This window comes from Saimiri boliviensis, chromosome 9 (genome assembly GCF_048565385.1).
Source record: "Saimiri boliviensis isolate mSaiBol1 chromosome 9, mSaiBol1.pri, whole genome shotgun sequence".
NCBI lineage: Eukaryota > Metazoa > Chordata > Mammalia > Primates > Cebidae > Saimiri > Saimiri boliviensis.
The window spans coordinates 65,488,185-65,506,726 of NC_133457.1; the positions used below are offsets into that span (position 1 = coordinate 65,488,185).

Genomic DNA, 18,542 nt, shown 5'->3' on the forward strand with positions numbered 1-18,542 from the left:
GCACAGGACTAGAAATTAGTGGATCTCCAGGAGACAGCAGGCCATCACAGCGCACAGCCAGGGACCCAGCTCTTCCTTCCAGGCATGCAGGGACCGAAAGCAGGGACGGTTCGACAGAGCCTGCTTACACCTCTTGCTGGGATCACTCCAAGGGTCCTTGGGGTCACTCAGAGGAGCCAGGAGGCTGCCTGCTGCTGTCCCTGAGACAGACCCCAGGAGTGTTTGGATCACCGCAGCCCACATGATGCCTTTTTGTCATCTTTTCTGTTTTGTCTCTTCCAGGCTGTACTTGTCCTGAATGTTGGCCTTATGACACCCATATTAAATGGGGTGGGGCAGAGCATTGCTCAGTAAACAGCAAGAACGTCCCTGGGCATGACCAAGGTGCTTCTGCTAAGTATGAAAGGGAATGTGCTTGCCATGGTACCTGCTTCAGGCCCTTGTGACCTCGGGGCCAGCCTGCCTACTGGCCTCACTCCCTACATTATAGGTGTTCGACTCCACTCCACCCCGTGGAGAGACGGAGCCCCGGGGAACGGCAGGAGGTCGAGCACACCCGCAGGGTGCCCAGTTCCTGCCCGACCTCGTTCCCATTTCCCCCCCACCTAGGGCTGCCGTGACCACGGAGGTAACTAGAAGACACATAAAAGGTTCTTGGTCTTGACACAGATGCAAGAGAGAGGCAGATAACAGGCACCTTCCTTCCCCCTGACCCCCGCAGGCTCCCAGGGATCTCAGGGCGAGGCCTGGCCCCCTAGTCTCCGACTCAGGGAGACGTGAGGGTGGAGGGAACTGAGAGGGAGGGGAAAGAGCTGCCTGGCCTCGCCTGGAGGGGACAGAGGCTCTCGGGGCAGGCAGGGCCGGTGTTCTGGCACGGGGCGCGCGCTCTCTCCCTTCCCCTGCCACGGAGGGCTGAGTGTGGACACGGTGAGAGCCCCGGAGGCGAGCCCGGGAAGAGGCGCTTGGCCCGGAGACGGGCGCAGGGCGGTCCCAGGCCGAGGCCGCCCCGCCCCGCCTGCCCCGCCCGCCGCGCCGGGGCCATCACCTCCCTAGCGCTGGCCCCGAGCCGCCTCTGCCGCAGCGCTGGTGCCTCCCCGGTCCGCTGCGCACAGGTGAGGCGCGGGGACCCGGGGAAAGGGTCGTGGGGCCGCGTGAGGCTGAGAGCTGGGAGGCCAGGAGGCGAAATCGGGGTTCCCCGGAGGGCCAGGGGTAGGGACGGAGCGCGCGAGCCCCACGTCCTGGTCATCTGCTCCCTGTCGTGCCCACGACGGGCGACCGCAGCGAGGGCCGCATGGACCGGACCGGGGTGCGCTGGGCGCTCAGTGTGCGGCGGTGCGGAGGCGCGGCCGGGCCCGGATCCCGGGGGGCGGGGGCGGGCTGGATCCCGGGGCCCGGCATCCCTTCGCGGTTTCCAGCCGGCACCTAAAGACACCCTTCGCGGAGCCTTAAAGGGCTCGCGATCCACGGACACGCAAAACCTTCCCTGCTGACGTTCTGGAGAAAAGCCCCGCCTCAGCCGGTGAACGTTCACCGTGGGGGGATTCGTTCTGCCTCGGGTGTGTGCACAGGTGCAACGATCTACAGAAAAACACCTTTTTTTTTTTTGAAAATCTTTTCAGTTTGAAGTTTCGGCAAATCCATTTTTCATTTCCTTGCATTTGGAGAAATGACATGGAGTGTAAGCTCCAGCTTTGGGGCTGTCTCTGAAGTTCTGGGGTTGGGCTGACCTTTCCCAGGATGAGGTTTTCATCTGGAGGAAGTAAAGTGGGTTTTTGTTTTAACCTGTGCTTGGCCTTTAAACTTCTGCAGTCGGGGGCCGAGGACTTCCTGACATTCTGTATTCTCTCACCTGCAGATGGGAGACAAGATGTTCACCGTGCTGACCCGCCAACCATGTGAGCAAGCAGGTGAGTGTCTAGCAGGCAGCAAGCCTCGTTTTGCCAAATCACAAGAGAATCCCAGCTTCCGCCCACGGTTTTTCATCCACGTCCCCTAAAATGATTGCTTAACTTCATTGGTTTGAGACCCAGTGCTCAGCTGGGTTTCGCCACCGGCATTCCTCAGATAAAAGTAATGCTTTTCATCAAAGCCACACACAACAAGGACTAACATGCATGTTTCACGTAAATGGTTTTTCCGGTTTTTATAATCCATTAATTTGGCCCTTGTGGTTTCCCTTACCTAGCTGTGTGTAAGGTTTGCTTTAGAATACGGTATTGTTGATTTTGTGATCAATTGTAAAGTACTTGGATCTTTCCTGTATTCCCATCCAAATGCTGCTGGCAGCATGCCTGCAGCACCCCCACCCTTCGCCGTGGGTCCGCGCTGTGGTTGACACTGCAGGCACAAGCGCGGGATTTTCTCACACTCACAGGCATGAGCGTGCACACACACACACACACACACACACACACACCCCTCTTCTAAGCCTACCCTGCCTGCCTCTAGAGCACTTTTTGGAGTTGCTTCTGTGGAAGCCCAGAAGGCTCCGGCCTCCCCACGCTCAGGTAGGCACCTTGCAATTACCATGTTTGCTCAGCCCTAATGACAGCACAGCTCTAGGCTGCATTTCCTAAATGAATGAGACCTGGTCTCGTCCATTTTGCTTTGTAATAAGCTTTTCTGCTGGAACAAGGGTTTGCTTAAGGTAATCATAGCTTTTTACTTGAAAACTGCTGAAACACAGAGAAGACTTAGGAGGCCAGCCACGTAGCTGTGGTTGGGAAACTGCTTACAAATCGCACACTCCTCCCCATGGACAGACGGTCTTTAGTTACGCCCCTAAATTCTGTATTTGTGTCTTCCAAAAGGATATGATTTTAGGATAGTAAGGGCAATCTACATGAACTTTTATTTTTGTAAAGGGAAATTTTGCTTGAGGAGCTTAAATCTAAGTTTGCCTTAGATTTTTAGGTTTCCCCCCAAACACTTTGAAATGTTAGCACAGAGACTGTAACATCACTCATGCAGAATAACCTGTTAACATTCCCTCCAAAGTACAAGTTTAACTTGGCAGATTAAATCCCTACCACATTTTGTTAGGGGGAAAATCCCTTAAACTTCTGTAACTGACACTGACAAATGCATTCTTTGAAAGCCGATGCAAAAGTTTACCTCTGTGGATTAACTGGTTCCTGGCTGGTTCTCGTGCTTTTATCTGGAACCACGGAAAAGTAATCTAGGACCTCTTTAGATGCTCTGCAGGTCAACTCCATGCCAGGTGGCTCTCCTTTCCATCGCTGTTACTCACAATTCTGTAATCAGTAGCCTTGTGTTTAAGTCTTTTACACACGGGGGGCTAGTTCTGTGGGATGAATTCCCAGAAGTGCGACTGTGAGTCAGATGGCATGCTTATTTGCAGTTTTGATAAATATTGACAAATTGCCCGCCATTGATGCTGTACCAGTTTACACTTTCAGTGACAAGGTAGGAGGATTAAGGTGGTAAGTGACCAACTTACACGGCAAGGAGCATCTGTGACTGCAGCCACACTGCAGAAGAATGTGTTGAGATGGAAAAATTAACTGTTCTGAGCCACAAAGAACTGTATGACTACCCTCCTGTAGCAGTAGCAAGTGTTGTGATGTGACTGAATTTGGGAGCTGAATCGAATTCTATCATGGGATCATGGACACGTCCTTTTTTCTTCTGAGAAAATTGTCTTATAGAAATAACTAAGGGGCAAAGCATAGGTTATGATAATCTAGGAATAATGTTCTGGAATGAGACAGGATCTATTGAATTGCTGTTCAGTTGAACTTCCTATAATGATGAAAAGGTTTTATGGCTGCACTGTCCAGTGTGGTAGCCACTGGCCCACATGTGGTTATTGAAGAGTGGAAATGTGGATAGTAAGATTGAGAAACTGTGTTTTTATTTTATTTTAATTAATTTACATTTAGATAGCCACTTGATTAGGTATATATTAGAATTCGATGAATCTAATAATCTTTCTATTAATGTTCATCCTATTTCAGCCATTTGGGTGTCATTTATGTTTATGTCCCAATAGTTCTGGTGAGACTATTATTATTATTTTTATTTTAGAGGCAAGTAATACTCTGTCACCAGGCTGGAGTGTAGTGGTATGATCTCAACTCATTGCAACCTCCGCCTCCTGGGTTCAAGCAATTTCTCCCACGTCAGCCTCCCGAGTAGCTGGGACTACAAGTGCATGCTACCACACCTGGCTAATATTTGTATTTTTTGGTAGAGACAGGATTTTACCATATTTACCATATTGGCCAGGCTGGTCTTGAACTCCTGACCTCAAATGATCAACCCACCTCAGCCTCCCAAAGTGCTGCGATTACAAGGGTGAGCCATCCTGCCCAGCCTAATTTCTTTTTCTTTAACTGAAATTATTTTAAATTAAATATTCTATTACCTGGTTTCATTTTTTAAAAATAGATTTTTTGAATCTCCATTAAAACAAATGTTAGCCAGGCACAGTGGTTCGTGCCTGTAATCCCAGCACATTGGGAGACCAAGGCAGGAAGATCACTTGAGGCCAGGAGTTTGAGACCAGCCTGGCCAACAGATGAAACCCTGTCTGTACTAAAAATATAAAAATTAGCCGGGTGTGGTGGCAGGCACCTGTAATCTCAGCTATTCAGGAGGCTGAGGCAGGAGAATTGCTTGAACCCAGAAAGAGGAGGTTGCAATGAGCTGAGATCATGGCGCAACACTCTAACCTAGGTGATAGAGTAAGACTCCATCAAAAAAAAAAAAAGTAAAACAAATATTATTGTAATTCATCTCAGATATGACCAGTAATATGCATAATATGCTTTGGGAAATATCAGAGAACCAGACCAGGCCTACCCTCTCTGCAACATTGTTTTAGTACACAGCCTGGGGGAAAGGGCAGATGGGTATTGTTTGTCCTTCCCCCAAAGCTAGGGAAAAGGGATGCTTACTTGCTACTCCTTCTTAAAAGTGTGGGTCTTGCTAACACCAGAGAAAGCGGTTTATGCACATGATTATGGGGCCAGTACATCAATTCTACAAAGAATACCAGGGCCTGGTTGTTACCTTGCCCTCAAGTGTCTTCTGGGTCTTCTCATTTTAGGCCTCAAGGCCCTCTACCGAACTCCAACCATCATTGCCTTGGTGGTCTTGCTTGTGAGTATTGTGGTGCTTGTGAGTATCACTGTCATCCAGATCCACAAGCAAGAGGTGCTCCCTCCAGAACTGAAGGTAAGTGTGAAGGGACTGGCAACAAAGGGAAGACCTGGGCAGGAAGGGGAAGAAACCAGTTACCCCAAAACCATGAGTTAGAAGAGCAGAAAGTCCTTTCCCCTCAGTCTCCGGCTGGAGCCAGGAGAAGGTTGTGTAAGACTCAAGGGAGAAGGTCTGGACATCCTGGGTTTGTGATATTTGAGGCTACAAATCGCGGGTAGTGACATCTTCTCCGAGGACTGTGTGGTCTTGCTTTGACTTCTGACTCCAAAGCTAAAATTTGTAACCAAGAGTTGCAGATGGCTTTCAAAGATTCACCAGTTCAGCCAGGTGCGGTGGCTCACACCTGTAATCCCAGCACTTTGGGAGGCTGAGGCAGGTGGATTGCTTGAGCCCAGGAGTTCGAGACTAGCCTGGGCAACATGACAAAACTCCATCTCTACAAACAAACAAACAAACCAGATGTACCAGTTAGTGCAGGTTCCATTTGGACCAGTTTATCTGTTCCCCCAACCATACAACCCTGATAAGGAGTAAAGACCAAGGCTGAGAACAGTGGCTCATGTCTGTCATTCCAGCACTTTGAGAAGTCAAGGCAGAAGGATTGCTTGAACCTAGGAGCTCAAGACCAACCTGGGCAATATAGAGAGACTCCATCTCTACAATAATAATAATAATAATAATAATTCCAAAAAAGAGAAACAAATGAGCCAAGACCACAAGACCCAGGCACCTCTTCTGGCCTAGACTGAGTGAACAAAAAAATCAAGAACTTGAGAAGGTCTCCTTGAGCTCTATTTGTGCTACTGTTCTTGAGTCTAGAGCAAGCATCCCCAAACTGCAGCCTGCGGGCCGCATGCGGCCCCCTGAGGCCATTTATCCGGCCTCCCCCGCCCCGCTGCACTTCAGGAAGGGGCACCTCTTTCATTGGTGGTCAGTGAGAGGAGCACAGTATGTGGCGGCCCTCCAACGGTCTGAGGGACAGTGAACTGACCCCCTGTGTAAAAAGTTTGGGGACGCCTGGTCTAGAATGTGTGCTGTGATCCTTCTAACACTTCCCTCAACAACCCCCACAAAAAATTATTCGGGACCTTGTGCTTAGTCCTAGAGGCCTCTCTTAGCTCTCAATAAGTCCATCTCCAAATGATTGTCAGGCTCAGAATCATAATATATCCCCAGGCTTGGCTCTGAGGATGCCCTTGGAGATGGGCAGTGATTCCACGAGAGGCTGACAGATGAAAGTGAAGCCAGTTCATGAGTCCTTTAATCATTTTGGGGAGGGAGCAGAAACTTTTTTCATAAACAGCCAAATAGTACATATTTTAGGCTTTAAGGTCCATTTATAGTCTTTGTTTTATAACTCTTCTTGGTTTTTTGATTCATTAGAAAGGTACAAACCCTTCTTAGCTGTGCCATGGGGATCAGATAATTCAGCTGTGTTCTTTGAACCTCATTTAACATTTAAGCTTGACTTCACAAGTCTTCATATTTTCCTTTTGTTAGTGACTGTTCAAAGGCAATATTTGAAACACATAAAGGTTTTTAAAAGAAAAGAAACTGATATTGTTTTGGGTTCTGTGGATGGGTTTGAGCTAACATTCTAAGGCAGGTTTTCTAAAAGATTAGAGTAAAATCTCCTTTAGATAATATAATAGCATTTGTTTCTTTGATAGGATATTTTATTTAAGAATCTCAGCCCTCATGAATAACATGGATCCAAAAAAAAAAAAAAAAAGCCTTATGCAATCACCCAATAATGAGAAGAAAGCAAATTACCTAGTTGTTCAACGATACTAGCTGAGGCCTAAAACAAGCTGTTTTTCCAAGCTCCAGGGACTGCCTTTTATAAACTACTATATATAAAATTGGGACTGCAACTAAGAGTAACATATTTTTTATTTTATTGTTTTTTTTTTTTTTTTTTTTTTTTTGAGACGGAGTTTCGCTCTTGTTACCCAGGCTGGAGTGCAATGGCGCGATCTCGGCTCACCGCAACCTCCGCCTCCTGGGCTCAGGCAATTCTCCTGCCTCAGCCTCCTAAGTAGCTGGGATTACAGGCACGCGCCACCATGCCCAGCTAGTTTTTTGTATTTTTAGTAGAGACGGGGTTTCACCATGTTGACCAGGATGGTCTCGATCTCTTGACCTCGTGATCCACCCGCCTCAGCCTCCCAAAGTGCTGGGATTACAGGCTTGAGCCACCGCGCCCGGCTATTTTATTGTTATTATTTTTTGAGACAAAGTCTCGCTCTGTCACCCAGGCTGAGTGCAGTGGCCCAATCTCGGCTCACCACAACCTCTGCCTTCCCAGTTCCAGCGATTCTCCAGCCTCAGCCTCCTGAGAAGCTGGGATCACAGGCACCTGCCACCACACCCAGCTAATTTTTTTGTTGTATTTTTAGTAGAGACAGGGTTTCACCATGTTGGCCAGGTGGTCTCAAACTCCTGGCCTCAGGTGATCCACCCGCCTTGGCCTCCCAGAGTGCTGGGATTATAGGCGTGAGCCATCGCGCCCAGCCACAATTAAGAGTATCTCTTTCCACTTTGTATAGTGCTATTCAGTTAAGTGAGCACTTATCCCTAATTATCTCACTTAGTTCTTATGTCAACCATAAAAGGTGAGCAAGGCAAGCACCATGATTGTCACTTTGAAAGTGAGAAAATACAGGTTTGGTCAGTGAATGACTGGTCCAGACCTGAAACCTGGTCCCTTCTGTTTCCAAGGCCAGGGCTCTCTTCACTGCCTCTCCCTTCTTGCTGATCCTGAGTTATGAACAGAGATCCCAGGTGGAGGGAAGGGACTGCCCTCAGATAGGAGAACACTTCCTGCTTTTCACAGGATGGTTGCAGATGCAGGGAGGTTTGATGGACTGAGGGAGAGGAGTTATGCCTAGTCCCACCCTTAGACCCTGAGAGCTGGGCCACCTGCCCTGGGCCCCACATTTCAGAAAGACCAGCTCTAGCTGCACTTCAGGCTTATCTGTCTCTATGACACAAAGGAATATGCCTACCCATGCTTCCCCTTCTAGAACACACTGTAGTGCCCAAGACTTCAGAATCTAGGGCCTTCGTGGACCTCCAGAAGGTGGACATCACCACTGGTCTGAGGAGTGGCCAAGAGGCAGCTGCTTACAGGGAGCGTAAACAGAGGTGGCTGTGTGGTGCGGCACACACAGGTGCTCCGGGTCTTTATTCTGCAGATTTGCCAGGGGTGGGAAGAACACAGGTTTGAGAAAGGGACAGGGCAGAAGCCTCTATTCATAAAACTTTGTCTCTAATCCTACAAATGTCAGAAGTGGGCTGGCTAAGGCAGCTGCCAGCTGATGCTTCCACTTCTGGACAGTAACATGTGAGTCCTCTGCTCATGCTGGAGGGTTTATGGAGGAATCAGACGGAACACTAGTAAAATGAGTAGAGAAAAATAGATCCTCGGGCAGTCTAGAGGGCACTGTTGAAGGGGAGAACCACACGTGTTGAATGCCTCTGTCTGAGGTTGGGTTCTCCAAAGTCAAAGACATAAGTGCAAGTAGATCATCTGGGGATGATGCCAGGAAGCACGTGAGGACTAGGGAGCTGAGACAAGTCAGGCAGCCCAGGGAGGGTTTGTTAGGCAGCAGGTGAGTGCTGTGGCAGCAGGGACTTGGTCCTGCTGGCGGCCCTGTGAGCTCGTGCAGAGTTCACCTCAGAGCTGCCCCATATCAAGGGGCATACAGGCCATATGCCTCCCACATGTCCCACTCAAGGGCATATTCATTCACCAGCTTCCAACGGCCATTAGCTGAGAGGCTGTTCCCTGGATGTTAACTCTCTAGTCCTTCTGGCATATTTTGTGATCAGATAGACTTGGGCCACTAGAGAAAGCTTTCAGGCAGGTGAAGGATATGATGGTTGTACATCAGCAGGTGGAGTATGGTTGTACATATGATGGTTGTACATCAGCAGGTGGAGGGTGGACGGTTGTACATCAGCAGGTGGAGGGTGGACGAGGGTGGACGGTTGTACATCAGCAGGTGGAGTGTGGACGAGGGTGGATGGTTGTACATCAGCAGGTGGTGGGTGGACGGTTGTACATCAGCAGGTGGAGGGTGGATGGTTGTACATCAGCAGGTGGAGGGTGGATGGTTGTACATCAGCAGGTGGAGGGTGGACGGTTGTACATCAGCAGGTGGTGGCTGGATGGTTGTACATCAGCAGGTGGAGTGTGGATGGTTGTACATCAGCAGGTGGAGGATATGATGGTTGTACCTCAGCAAGTGGAGTGTGAATGGTTGTACATCAGCAGGTGGAGGGTGGACGCTTGTACATCAGCAGGTTGAGGGTGGACAGTTGTACATCAGCAGGTGGAGGGTGGATGGTTGTACATCAGCAGATGGAGGATGGACAGTTGTACATCAGCAGGTAGAGGATGGATGGTTGTACATCAGCAGGTGGAGGGTGGACGGTTGTACATCAGCAGGTGGAGGATATGGTGGTTGTACATCAGCAGGTAGAGTGTGGACGGTTGTACATCAGCAGGTGGAGGGTGGACGGTTGTGCATCAGCAGGTGGAGGATATGGTGGTTGTACATCAGCAGGTGGAGGATATGGTGGTTGTACATCAGCAGGTGGAGTGTGGACGGTTGTACATCAGCAAGTGGAGGATATGATGGTTGTACATCAGCAGGTGGAGGGTGGACGGTTGTGCATCAGCAGATGGTGGGTGGACAGTTGTACATCAGCAGGTGGAGGGTGGACGGTTGTGCATCAGCAGGTGGAGGGTGGACGGTTGTATATCAGGTGGATGATGGATGGTTGTACATCAGCAGGTGGAGGGTGGATGGTTGTACATCAGCAGGTGGAGGGTGGACGGTTGTGCATCTGAGCAGTAAGATCTGAGCCAATGTGGGCAGAGAATTGCCAGTGACTACTCCATGTAAATAATATTGCTACTGTCCCTGCTTTGCAGATGAGAAAACAGGAACAGAAAGGACAAGTAGTGTCCCATGGTTACACAGATTGAAAACAGTAGAACTGCTGTAAAGGAAAGAAAAGAGGACAGACCACAGTGGCCTTAAACCAGGGTTTGGAAGAACCAGGAGACATACCCCCCACCAGTTAGCTGGCAGTTCAAAGAAGGGATTTAAAATCTCTCCCAAATCTTGCTAACAGACCCTAGCCACCATTGCAAGGGGCAGGAAACTATGAAACATGGGGAAATGAGCTCGGAAGGTCCATTCTGCTTAATTGAGTGGATTAAATGTGAGAAAAGACAGATGTTCTGGGCCAGTTGAACCAGAAACCGAATGACAGCTTTGGAAGAGAGCATTACACATGAAGTGTTTCTCAGGATATTGAGAGGTCTCTCTCTCTCTCTCTCTCTCTCTCTCTCTCTCTCTCTTTTGTTTTGAAGAGGATTGCAGGTGAGGAAGTTGAGCAAATATGAGGGATTTTAAATTATTTGTTATGTTTATTTTTTATACCATGAGCCCCATTTTGCTTTTGTGTGCAGCGGACAGTTGGTTCTAAAGGGCCAGCTCTACAACAGCCTGTCTGGAGGACCCTGAAGTGTTACAGAGGACCCTCATGCAAGGTCGTATCTGGCTATTAAATCTCATCTTGGCTTGCCTAACCTTGGTTTATGTGAGGTTATGAACAGAACTATTAAAACGCAGTCAAGGGGCGAAAATGTCCAAGTCCCTTGTGTTACTGGTCTGACCTGCTCCACAAGCTGGAAGAGTAAACATGATGCCATCACTGGTAATTTTCACTCAGCTCCCACTCCTCTGCTTTATTATCATGAAGTCCCATACCTTCCTCTTGAGACTTCGCCCTCCCTCCCCCCAATCATAACCATCTAAGAATTCTATGGCTTCTCAGTCTGATGAGCAGTACCATTGTACTGCCTCTTGCAGCCATGTGACATCGCTGTTGAAGATGGTTCTGCACAGTCAAGGTTTTAAGGATGGGCTTTTCCACCGTGACCTGCTCAGCCCACATGAGTTCCCCATACTGGGTGCAATATTATAAGCCGTTTTAGTCTACACTCCTATGCTCAGCTGCTACTCTCCAAAGCACAACCACTGGCCCAGTCTGTGTTGAAATCATTCCCTTTGAACCCTCATTGAGGCTTGATCATCAGCCTGGACTTGTGGTGTCTTGTAGCCCACCCTGGTCTACTTCTTGGAGAGCAAGAGTTGGATAATTAGTTTCTTTTGTTTTCCTCTGGAAAGCCTTGGGCTCCTTATACAAATTGGTCCTCTTCTCCAGCCAGATCTGCACACCTGTTATCTAAGCATTTACTTTCAATGGACTTTTTGTTTAAATAAGAAAGTCTGCAATGCACCTGATTACTCAACAGTCACTCCATTAGATTTGGTTTCCTTCGAGCTCAGTGAAAGCATCACGGCTATGAGTACAGGTGTTAGAGTCCACCAGACTCACGCTTGATCCCAAGTCTGTGATCTTGGGCATTTACATTCTGTTGTAAGTCTCAGTTTGCCCACGTGTCAAATGACAGGATATGATAACATATGCATTATACAGGCAATCACACAAAGCACTTTCTGCAGTGCCTAGAATAAGTGCCGGACAATGTTTATTACTAGTACTATTCTTATTATTATAGGAATAATGATAATAATAAAGAAATCTAAGAAGGTTGACCTTATGACTCTGCTTTTGACAGACCACACAGTCCTTAAGTGTTGGTTACTCCTGGGACACTGGCCCTTTCGGTTAACGTTAATTGCATTTATTGTTAGATACAGAATAATTTAGCCAATTTCCTGATTCTATACATTTCTAAACTGGAAGACTGTTTCGTTTCAGTTAACCTATGTCTTCAGATCCATATTCAAGCCATGTTTTTTCTGACACTGCGCTAGACAGAGGATTACTTTTTTTTTTTTTTTTCTTTTTTTTGAGGCAGAGTTTCGCTCTTGTTACCCAGGCTGGAGTGCAATGGCGCGATCTCGGCTCACCTGCAACCTCCGCCTCCTGGGTTCAGGCAATTCTCCTGCCTCAGCCTCCTGAGTAGTTGGGATTACAGGCACGCGCCACCATGCCCAGCTAGTTTTTTGCATTTTTAATAGAGACGGGGTTTCACCATGTTGACCAGGATGGCCTCGATCTCTTGACCTCGTGATCCACCCGCCTCGGCCTCCCAAAGTGCTGGGATTACAGGCGTGAGCCACTGTGCCCGGCCCGAGGATTACTTATTACTTTTTATCTGAACATCACCTGCCTAGCTGAACTGAAATCCATTCCCATCCCCTCTCCCCTAAAATAATCACACTGAATTTCACCGTTTAGGCAAAAGAGCTCTGAAAACCGGTTAAAGACCATGTTTTCCACTTTTGAAAATGTCAGTGAGTAATGGCGGCGCTAGCTCAGTGCGAGTTGGTAGAGGTGGGCTGCGTCAGCAGGTGCGGGAGGGGCAGCCATCTCTCCAGGCTCACAGGGCAGCCTGGCTGCTGCAGACCCTGCTGAAAGCTGGATCCCAGCTGGAGTTACAAACGAGAATGGGTACTCTTCCTTCTCTCCAATCTTGGCCCAGCAACCCTGAGTTTTCTACACAGGGAAAACATGCACCCTTTTTGAAGGGTTGGAATAAAGATTTGAGGAAAGGAAGGTGACAGTTGTTCTCCTATTCTCTCTCTCCTCTTGGTTTATGGGTCAGCCATAAACCCATAAACCCATAAAGGGTTAGGCAGGGCCGGCTGGAGTGGGTGATCAGGTCAGCAGCAGGAGGGAGGAAAGAAAACAGACCAAGAACATGGAGGTCCGGACCTCGTTAGTGCCTGCTTCCTTCCTGCCTTTAGTTTCAACCTGTGCTTTAATCTCACAGTGAGTCGCTGCCTGGGACAGATAATGAACAATGCCACCGTTGTACCCCATGAGGGATGTCAGGTCAGGATCCCCGTCAACATTCATCATACTCAAGGGCTGGGATTAAGAGGCTGTCCAAGTTCGCATACCAGTGAACACAGATGTTCTGTTTCAAAATAATGGAGAGGCCATGATTCAGGAGCTGGGAGCAACTTTTAAAAAATTTGGTCCCATTTCAAATAAAACAAGCATTTGTAATATAGATAATAGAAAGTCAGAAACCTCCTAAAAGAACCAGGAAATTGGGTGCATTACGCTGTATCTAACAGTGAATGCAATGAATGTATGAAAATGGTGATATAAGGCCAGGCGCGGTGGATCATGCCTGTAATCTCAGCAATTTGGGAGGCTGAGGTGGGTGGATCACTTGAGGTCAGGAGTTCGAGAACAGCATGGCCAACATGGTGAAACCCCATCTCTAAAATTAGCCGGGCATGGTGGCATGTGCCTGTATTCCCAGCTACTCGGGAGGCTGAGGCAGGAGAATCACTTGAATCTGGGAGGCAGAGGTTGCAGTGAGCTGAGATCGTGCTGTTGCACTCCAGCCTGGGTGACAAGAGCAAAACTCCATCTCAAAAAAAGAAAGAAGGAAGGAAGGAAAGAAAGAAAAAAAAGAAAGAAAGAAAGAAAAAGAAAATGGTGATATCAATCCGTTTCTACTGTCAGGGAGACATGTTCATGATGTACTTTTAAGAAAAGAGCTTGCATGGCCAGATGCAGTGGCTCTTGCCTGTAATACCAGCAGCATTTTGTGAGGCTGAGGAAGGTGAATTGCTTGAGCCCAGGAGCTCGAGATCAGGCTGGGAAACATGGTGAAACCTTGTCTCTACAAAAAATACAGAAATTACCCAGGTGTGGTGGTGCACGCCTGTAATCCCCGCTACTCGGGAGGCTGGGGCTGAGAATCGATTGAGCGTGAGAAGTCAAGTCTGCAGTGAGTTGTGATGGCACCACTGCACTCCAGCCTGGGTGACAGAATAAGACCCTGTCTCAAAAAAGCAACAAGAAAAGAGCATTGCAAGAAGAATAAGAAGGAGAAGGAGAAGGAGAAGAGGAAGAGGAGGAGTAGGAGGAGGAGGAGGAGGAGGGGAAAAGAGCATTTTAGAAAAACTATGTGCAGTATAAACCATGTTGATTTAAAAACATACATCTAAACACATACATATATATGTATCCAGATACATATATGCATATATCATTAGAAAAGATATAACACGGGCTAATCTGATAGTTAGATCTGAAGTATTATTTGTTTTCTGTTTTTCTTGTTTTGTAATTTTATTTATTTTTTTTGCTTGACTGGCTTTTCTATATATGCTAATAGCCTGTATTTCTGAGCAGCCACTAAGCACCAAGCATGTAGCCTCCTATTTACTTCTGAAAGTAAGTCCTATAAAGATGAGGGAACCAGAAAGGTCAGACATCTTGCCCAGCATCATAAAATTGAGAATCCGTCTGAGTCAGCCTGCCTCCAGACCCAGCTTCATCATCTTCTGAGGGACAAGCTAGGTTAACCCAAAGGTGGTGGAGGGGGGTTCTTTTCAAGCCACCTTGAAGGCCTGTGGATGCCCTGGGATGACTCAGCACAAGCTGATTCGGGCTTACGTATGCATTGCTAATTCCAAACTCTATAGACTACTAATACATGCTCTTTCCTGGTCAGGTTCGGTCCAGAGCCTAGGTTTGGCCAAGCCTTCAGGTAAAGCTTCCTGGTGCCTGCTCAAGTTGGGCAGATTGGTCCAGGACTCCCAGCCCACTCTCCTGCCATAACACAGCCAGCCCCAGCACTGCCCAGAAACACCTGCCTGTTCATTTGTTCACATACACATTACCAAAGTGGGATCAGTATGTCACTATTATTTTTTATTTTGCTTTTTTTCTCCTTAATTATGAATACTTTAATTCTGAGCACTGATGCAGGTATTAACATGTCTCAGCCAGGTATGGTGGCTCCCGCCTGTAATCCCAGCACTTTGGGAGGCAAGTATGTGGACCACCTGAGGCCAGGGGTTCAAGACCAGCCTGCTCAACATGGTGAAACCCGTCACTACTAAAAATACAGAAATTAGCCAGGAGTGGTGGCAGGTGCCTGTAATCACCGCTACTTGGGAGGCTGAGGCAGGAGAATTGCTTGAACCTGGGAGGTGGAGGTTGCAGTGAACTGAGATTGGGCCATCGCACTGCAGCCTGGGTGATGAGAGTGAAACGCCATCTAAAAAAAACCCAAAAAACAAAAATGCCTCTCCCATGCGAAAACTTCCTACAGCTTCTTCTTACAGTTTTCTTTTGGTTGTTTATTTCCAGACTGATAAGCTTGGAAGTTTGGAAATAGAGGGCATCTGGGTGATTATTCGTTTTCCTACTGAGACGAAGATGGTTTTTGTACCTCCCCTCAAAGGTCTGGAGCGGGAGGAATCAGGCAACTTGATTGTATGCGAGATCCATGAAGTACAACTCTCAACCTCGGCTGAATGTTGGACTCACCTAGGGACCTTTAAAACCTGTGGATGCCTGGGCCTACGCTCAGAGATTCTGGTTTAATTGGTATGGGGTATAGCCTTGGCACTGGGTTTTTTTTAAGCTCTCCAGGTGATTGTAATGCATAGCAAAGTAACAACCATGTCCTGGAACCTGCCCTACCTTTCTTCATCCCTTCCCCACAGTCCAAGGAGACAAAATTGGTTTGGAGAAAATAGTTTTTCTTCTTGATCAGCCCCTCCCTAAGTGAAGCAGTGTGGATTAAGGTACTCAGGGTTCTCAGCAGCCCACTGAGAAAGGAGCCCTCAGAGGAGTCCGACCCATTGCTGACTCTCCCTTTCCCTTTTTGTCCAGTATGGAATTGTGCTGGATGCCGGGTCTTCCAGAACCACAGTCTACGTGTATCAGTGGCCGGCAGAGAAAGAGAATAACACTGGAGTGGTCAGTCAGACCTTCAAATGTAGTGTGAAAGGTAAGGACTGAAGCATGTCTGGGAGTCGCGAAGGAAGCAAGGTAGAGTTCTAAGTGTTTTGGAGGCCTGGAGAGGTCCTGAGATGTTGTCTGTAGGCAGGGAGTGAGCACTGGACTGGGAGTCAGGAAGCAGGAGGTCTTTGCTAATGCTGCTACTCGTCAGTGGAGTAAACTTGCTCTAGTCACTTCCCTTCTCTGGGCCTCAGTTTTTCCATCTGTATTCACGGGAAGGGGCGGCGTCAAGAACTGTGAATGGTCTGAGATTTTACCCTACCATATTTTCATGGATACTGAAAGACACAAGACTCCTGGGTCAGAAACGAAGGACAACTTGTTACTCACAGGAGTAGCCCAGAGTATCAGCATTTTCTTACACTGGTTCTGACTCCCGGTTTGCCCAAGATGATGGAAAGAGAGAGAGATACTATGCACTCGTGCAACAGGTTCTGCCACAGGAAAGGAGGTCTGGGATTTTAGGGGAGCATTTAGAGTGGGCAGTGAGCATGCCTGCCCTTTGCAGCGGAGGGAAGCACAAGAGACACAGGGAAGACTGTCTTCTAACAGTTATACCTACCCCACAGGAGTGATTCGAAGATTAAATGACATAACATAAAGGAAATGCCTGGCATGCAGCAGAGCTCAAAAGCTGTTGTTGTTCATGGGGCAGCACAATCCAGATCTCCCGGCGGATCCTCTTGCCACTGGTTACTCTGTCCCACAGTTAACAAGACCTCTGTCTTTAGACCCAGGAGAACAATTCAACCAAGTCGGTCTTGACGGCCTTACGACCGTAGGGAAAGATCAGACTTACGTGGGGAGGTGTCACGGCAGTCCCTCAGGGAAGGGTTCCTTGGCCCACCCTGGATGGCATATGTGATTTGCGGAGGCACAGAGTCATGGAGGCCACAGCACATCCATAAATGGATCTTCCCTTCTTTGATCACAGTAGCCTCAGGGATCCATATATACTCTAAATGCACAGAAGGCCACCAACTAAAGCTTAAATTACAGAGTTGAAGTTCAGTAAGTGTCATCCCCTCAAAGACTTGTGGCTCCTCCAAGGATAATTTGGGTTTCTGGTTCTTCCACTGCCAACTTCGCGGGACTCCTGTGCCTTGGCCAAACAGAAGGGGGTGGTGAATGCTTGCTCACCCAGCAGGGATTCCCAGATGTCTAGACCCTCGAAAATTTCTTGCTGGCGGGTATCAACCCTCAGTTGCTACTGTTTGCCATGAGTTCATTGCCTTTGCTGGCAGTTTCTGTGCTGGTGTCTGAACCTCTGGCTACTCGCGGTGAAGCCACCCCCCGGAGGAGCTGGGTTCTCTGCCTGTGTCTCAGCTGGTCTGCAGTACTCATGCCTGCTGCTGCCTTACCCCACAAGGGACATTCACGATGTCTCTCCTTTAAACCAGTGACTCAAAATTACTTAAGCTCCATTAGAGCCTAAACTTGACTATCTCCTCCATTAAAATGCCTCAAAGAGTTGCATCAGAGACCAGGTCACTATAGTATTAAAAAACATCCTTTGCTGCCGGGCGCGGTGGCTCACACCTGTAATCCTAGCACTTTGGGAGGCTGAAGCTGGTGAATCACCTGAGGTCAGGAGTTTGAGACCAGCCTGGCCTACATGGTGAAACCCTGTCTATACTAAAAACACAAAAATCAGCCGGGCATGGTGGTGTGTGACTGTAATCTCAGCTACTCCGTAGACTGAGGCAGGAGAACTGCCTGAACCCAAGAGGCAGAGGTTGCAGTGAGTTGAGATCGCACCACTGCACTCCAGCCTGGGTGACAGAGCAAGACTCCGTCTCAACAAACAAACAAACCAAAAAACCATCCTTTGCCAATAGTTGGCCAGAGCTGAAGCTGAGGCATGTGTCTTTCGCTTCTGTTTCCCCTCGAGTAAGTTTTGGGCCATCTGTTTAACCCTCTCTCCCCATATTGAAACAGCAATTTCAATGCTCCTCTCATGGGACCATACATCCAAGTATCCCAGGAGGCACCCCATCTCCTTCCCCCTCTAGGAGGTTTAATAGACCTTATCCAAATAGGCCCTCTGGTGACACACCCTCAAGGCTTAACCGTTCTATCTTGCCCCTCACCAGCCGCTATCTGGACGCCAGCTCTCACGTAGCCCAGACTGTACTACACAATCTCCTTACTTGATGTATGCTTGTTTGAAAGTCCCATTGATTGACTAATTGGTTGATTGATTTAATAAATATGTATTAGGTGCCTGCTGTTTGACACAAACTGTTCTTGGCACCAGGAATTTAGAAATAAACAATCTATACAAAATCTGTAGTTCTGTGTTAAGAGAGTTGCATTCCAATGAACAAGATAGACAAAAAAATAAATGGGCATAAAATGGGTGTCAGGGAGACAAGACGTGAAATCAGGCAGGGTGGGAAATAGAGAGTGATCGTGCTGTTGTGAAAAGGACTGTCATTGTCAGGGAAGAACGAAGAATATGACGGCTAAGCTGAGACAGAAGTGAGGTGAGGCGGTGAGCCATGTAAATCTGGGGAAGAGCATGTTGAGTGGAG

General features: G+C 48.0%; 1 protein-coding gene across 7 annotated transcripts in view; it reads left to right on the plus strand.

Moving 5' to 3' along the window:
• Positions 1–824: 824 nt before the first annotated feature.
• Positions 825–18,542, plus strand: part of ENTPD3 (ectonucleoside triphosphate diphosphohydrolase 3) — a 38,688-nt gene continuing 20,970 nt past the window's right edge. For 5 of the 7 annotated variants that reach the window (XR_012519268.1, XR_012519269.1, XM_074406065.1 and 2 more), the window contains exons 1-5: positions 825–1,112; positions 1,856–1,907; positions 5,072–5,199; positions 10,670–10,750; positions 15,880–15,997. Coding sequence is in view for 5 of the 7 variants with exons in the window: in XM_074406065.1 (XP_074262166.1) it covers positions 1,856–1,907; positions 5,072–5,199; positions 10,670–10,750; positions 15,880–15,997 (379 nt within the window). In the remaining 2 variants the exon portion in view is untranslated. The remainder of the gene's footprint in view (positions 1,113–1,855; positions 1,908–5,071; positions 5,200–10,669; positions 10,751–15,879; positions 15,998–18,542) is intronic. The other 2 variants (XM_039462010.2, XM_039462011.2) reach the window with 1 other exon arrangement.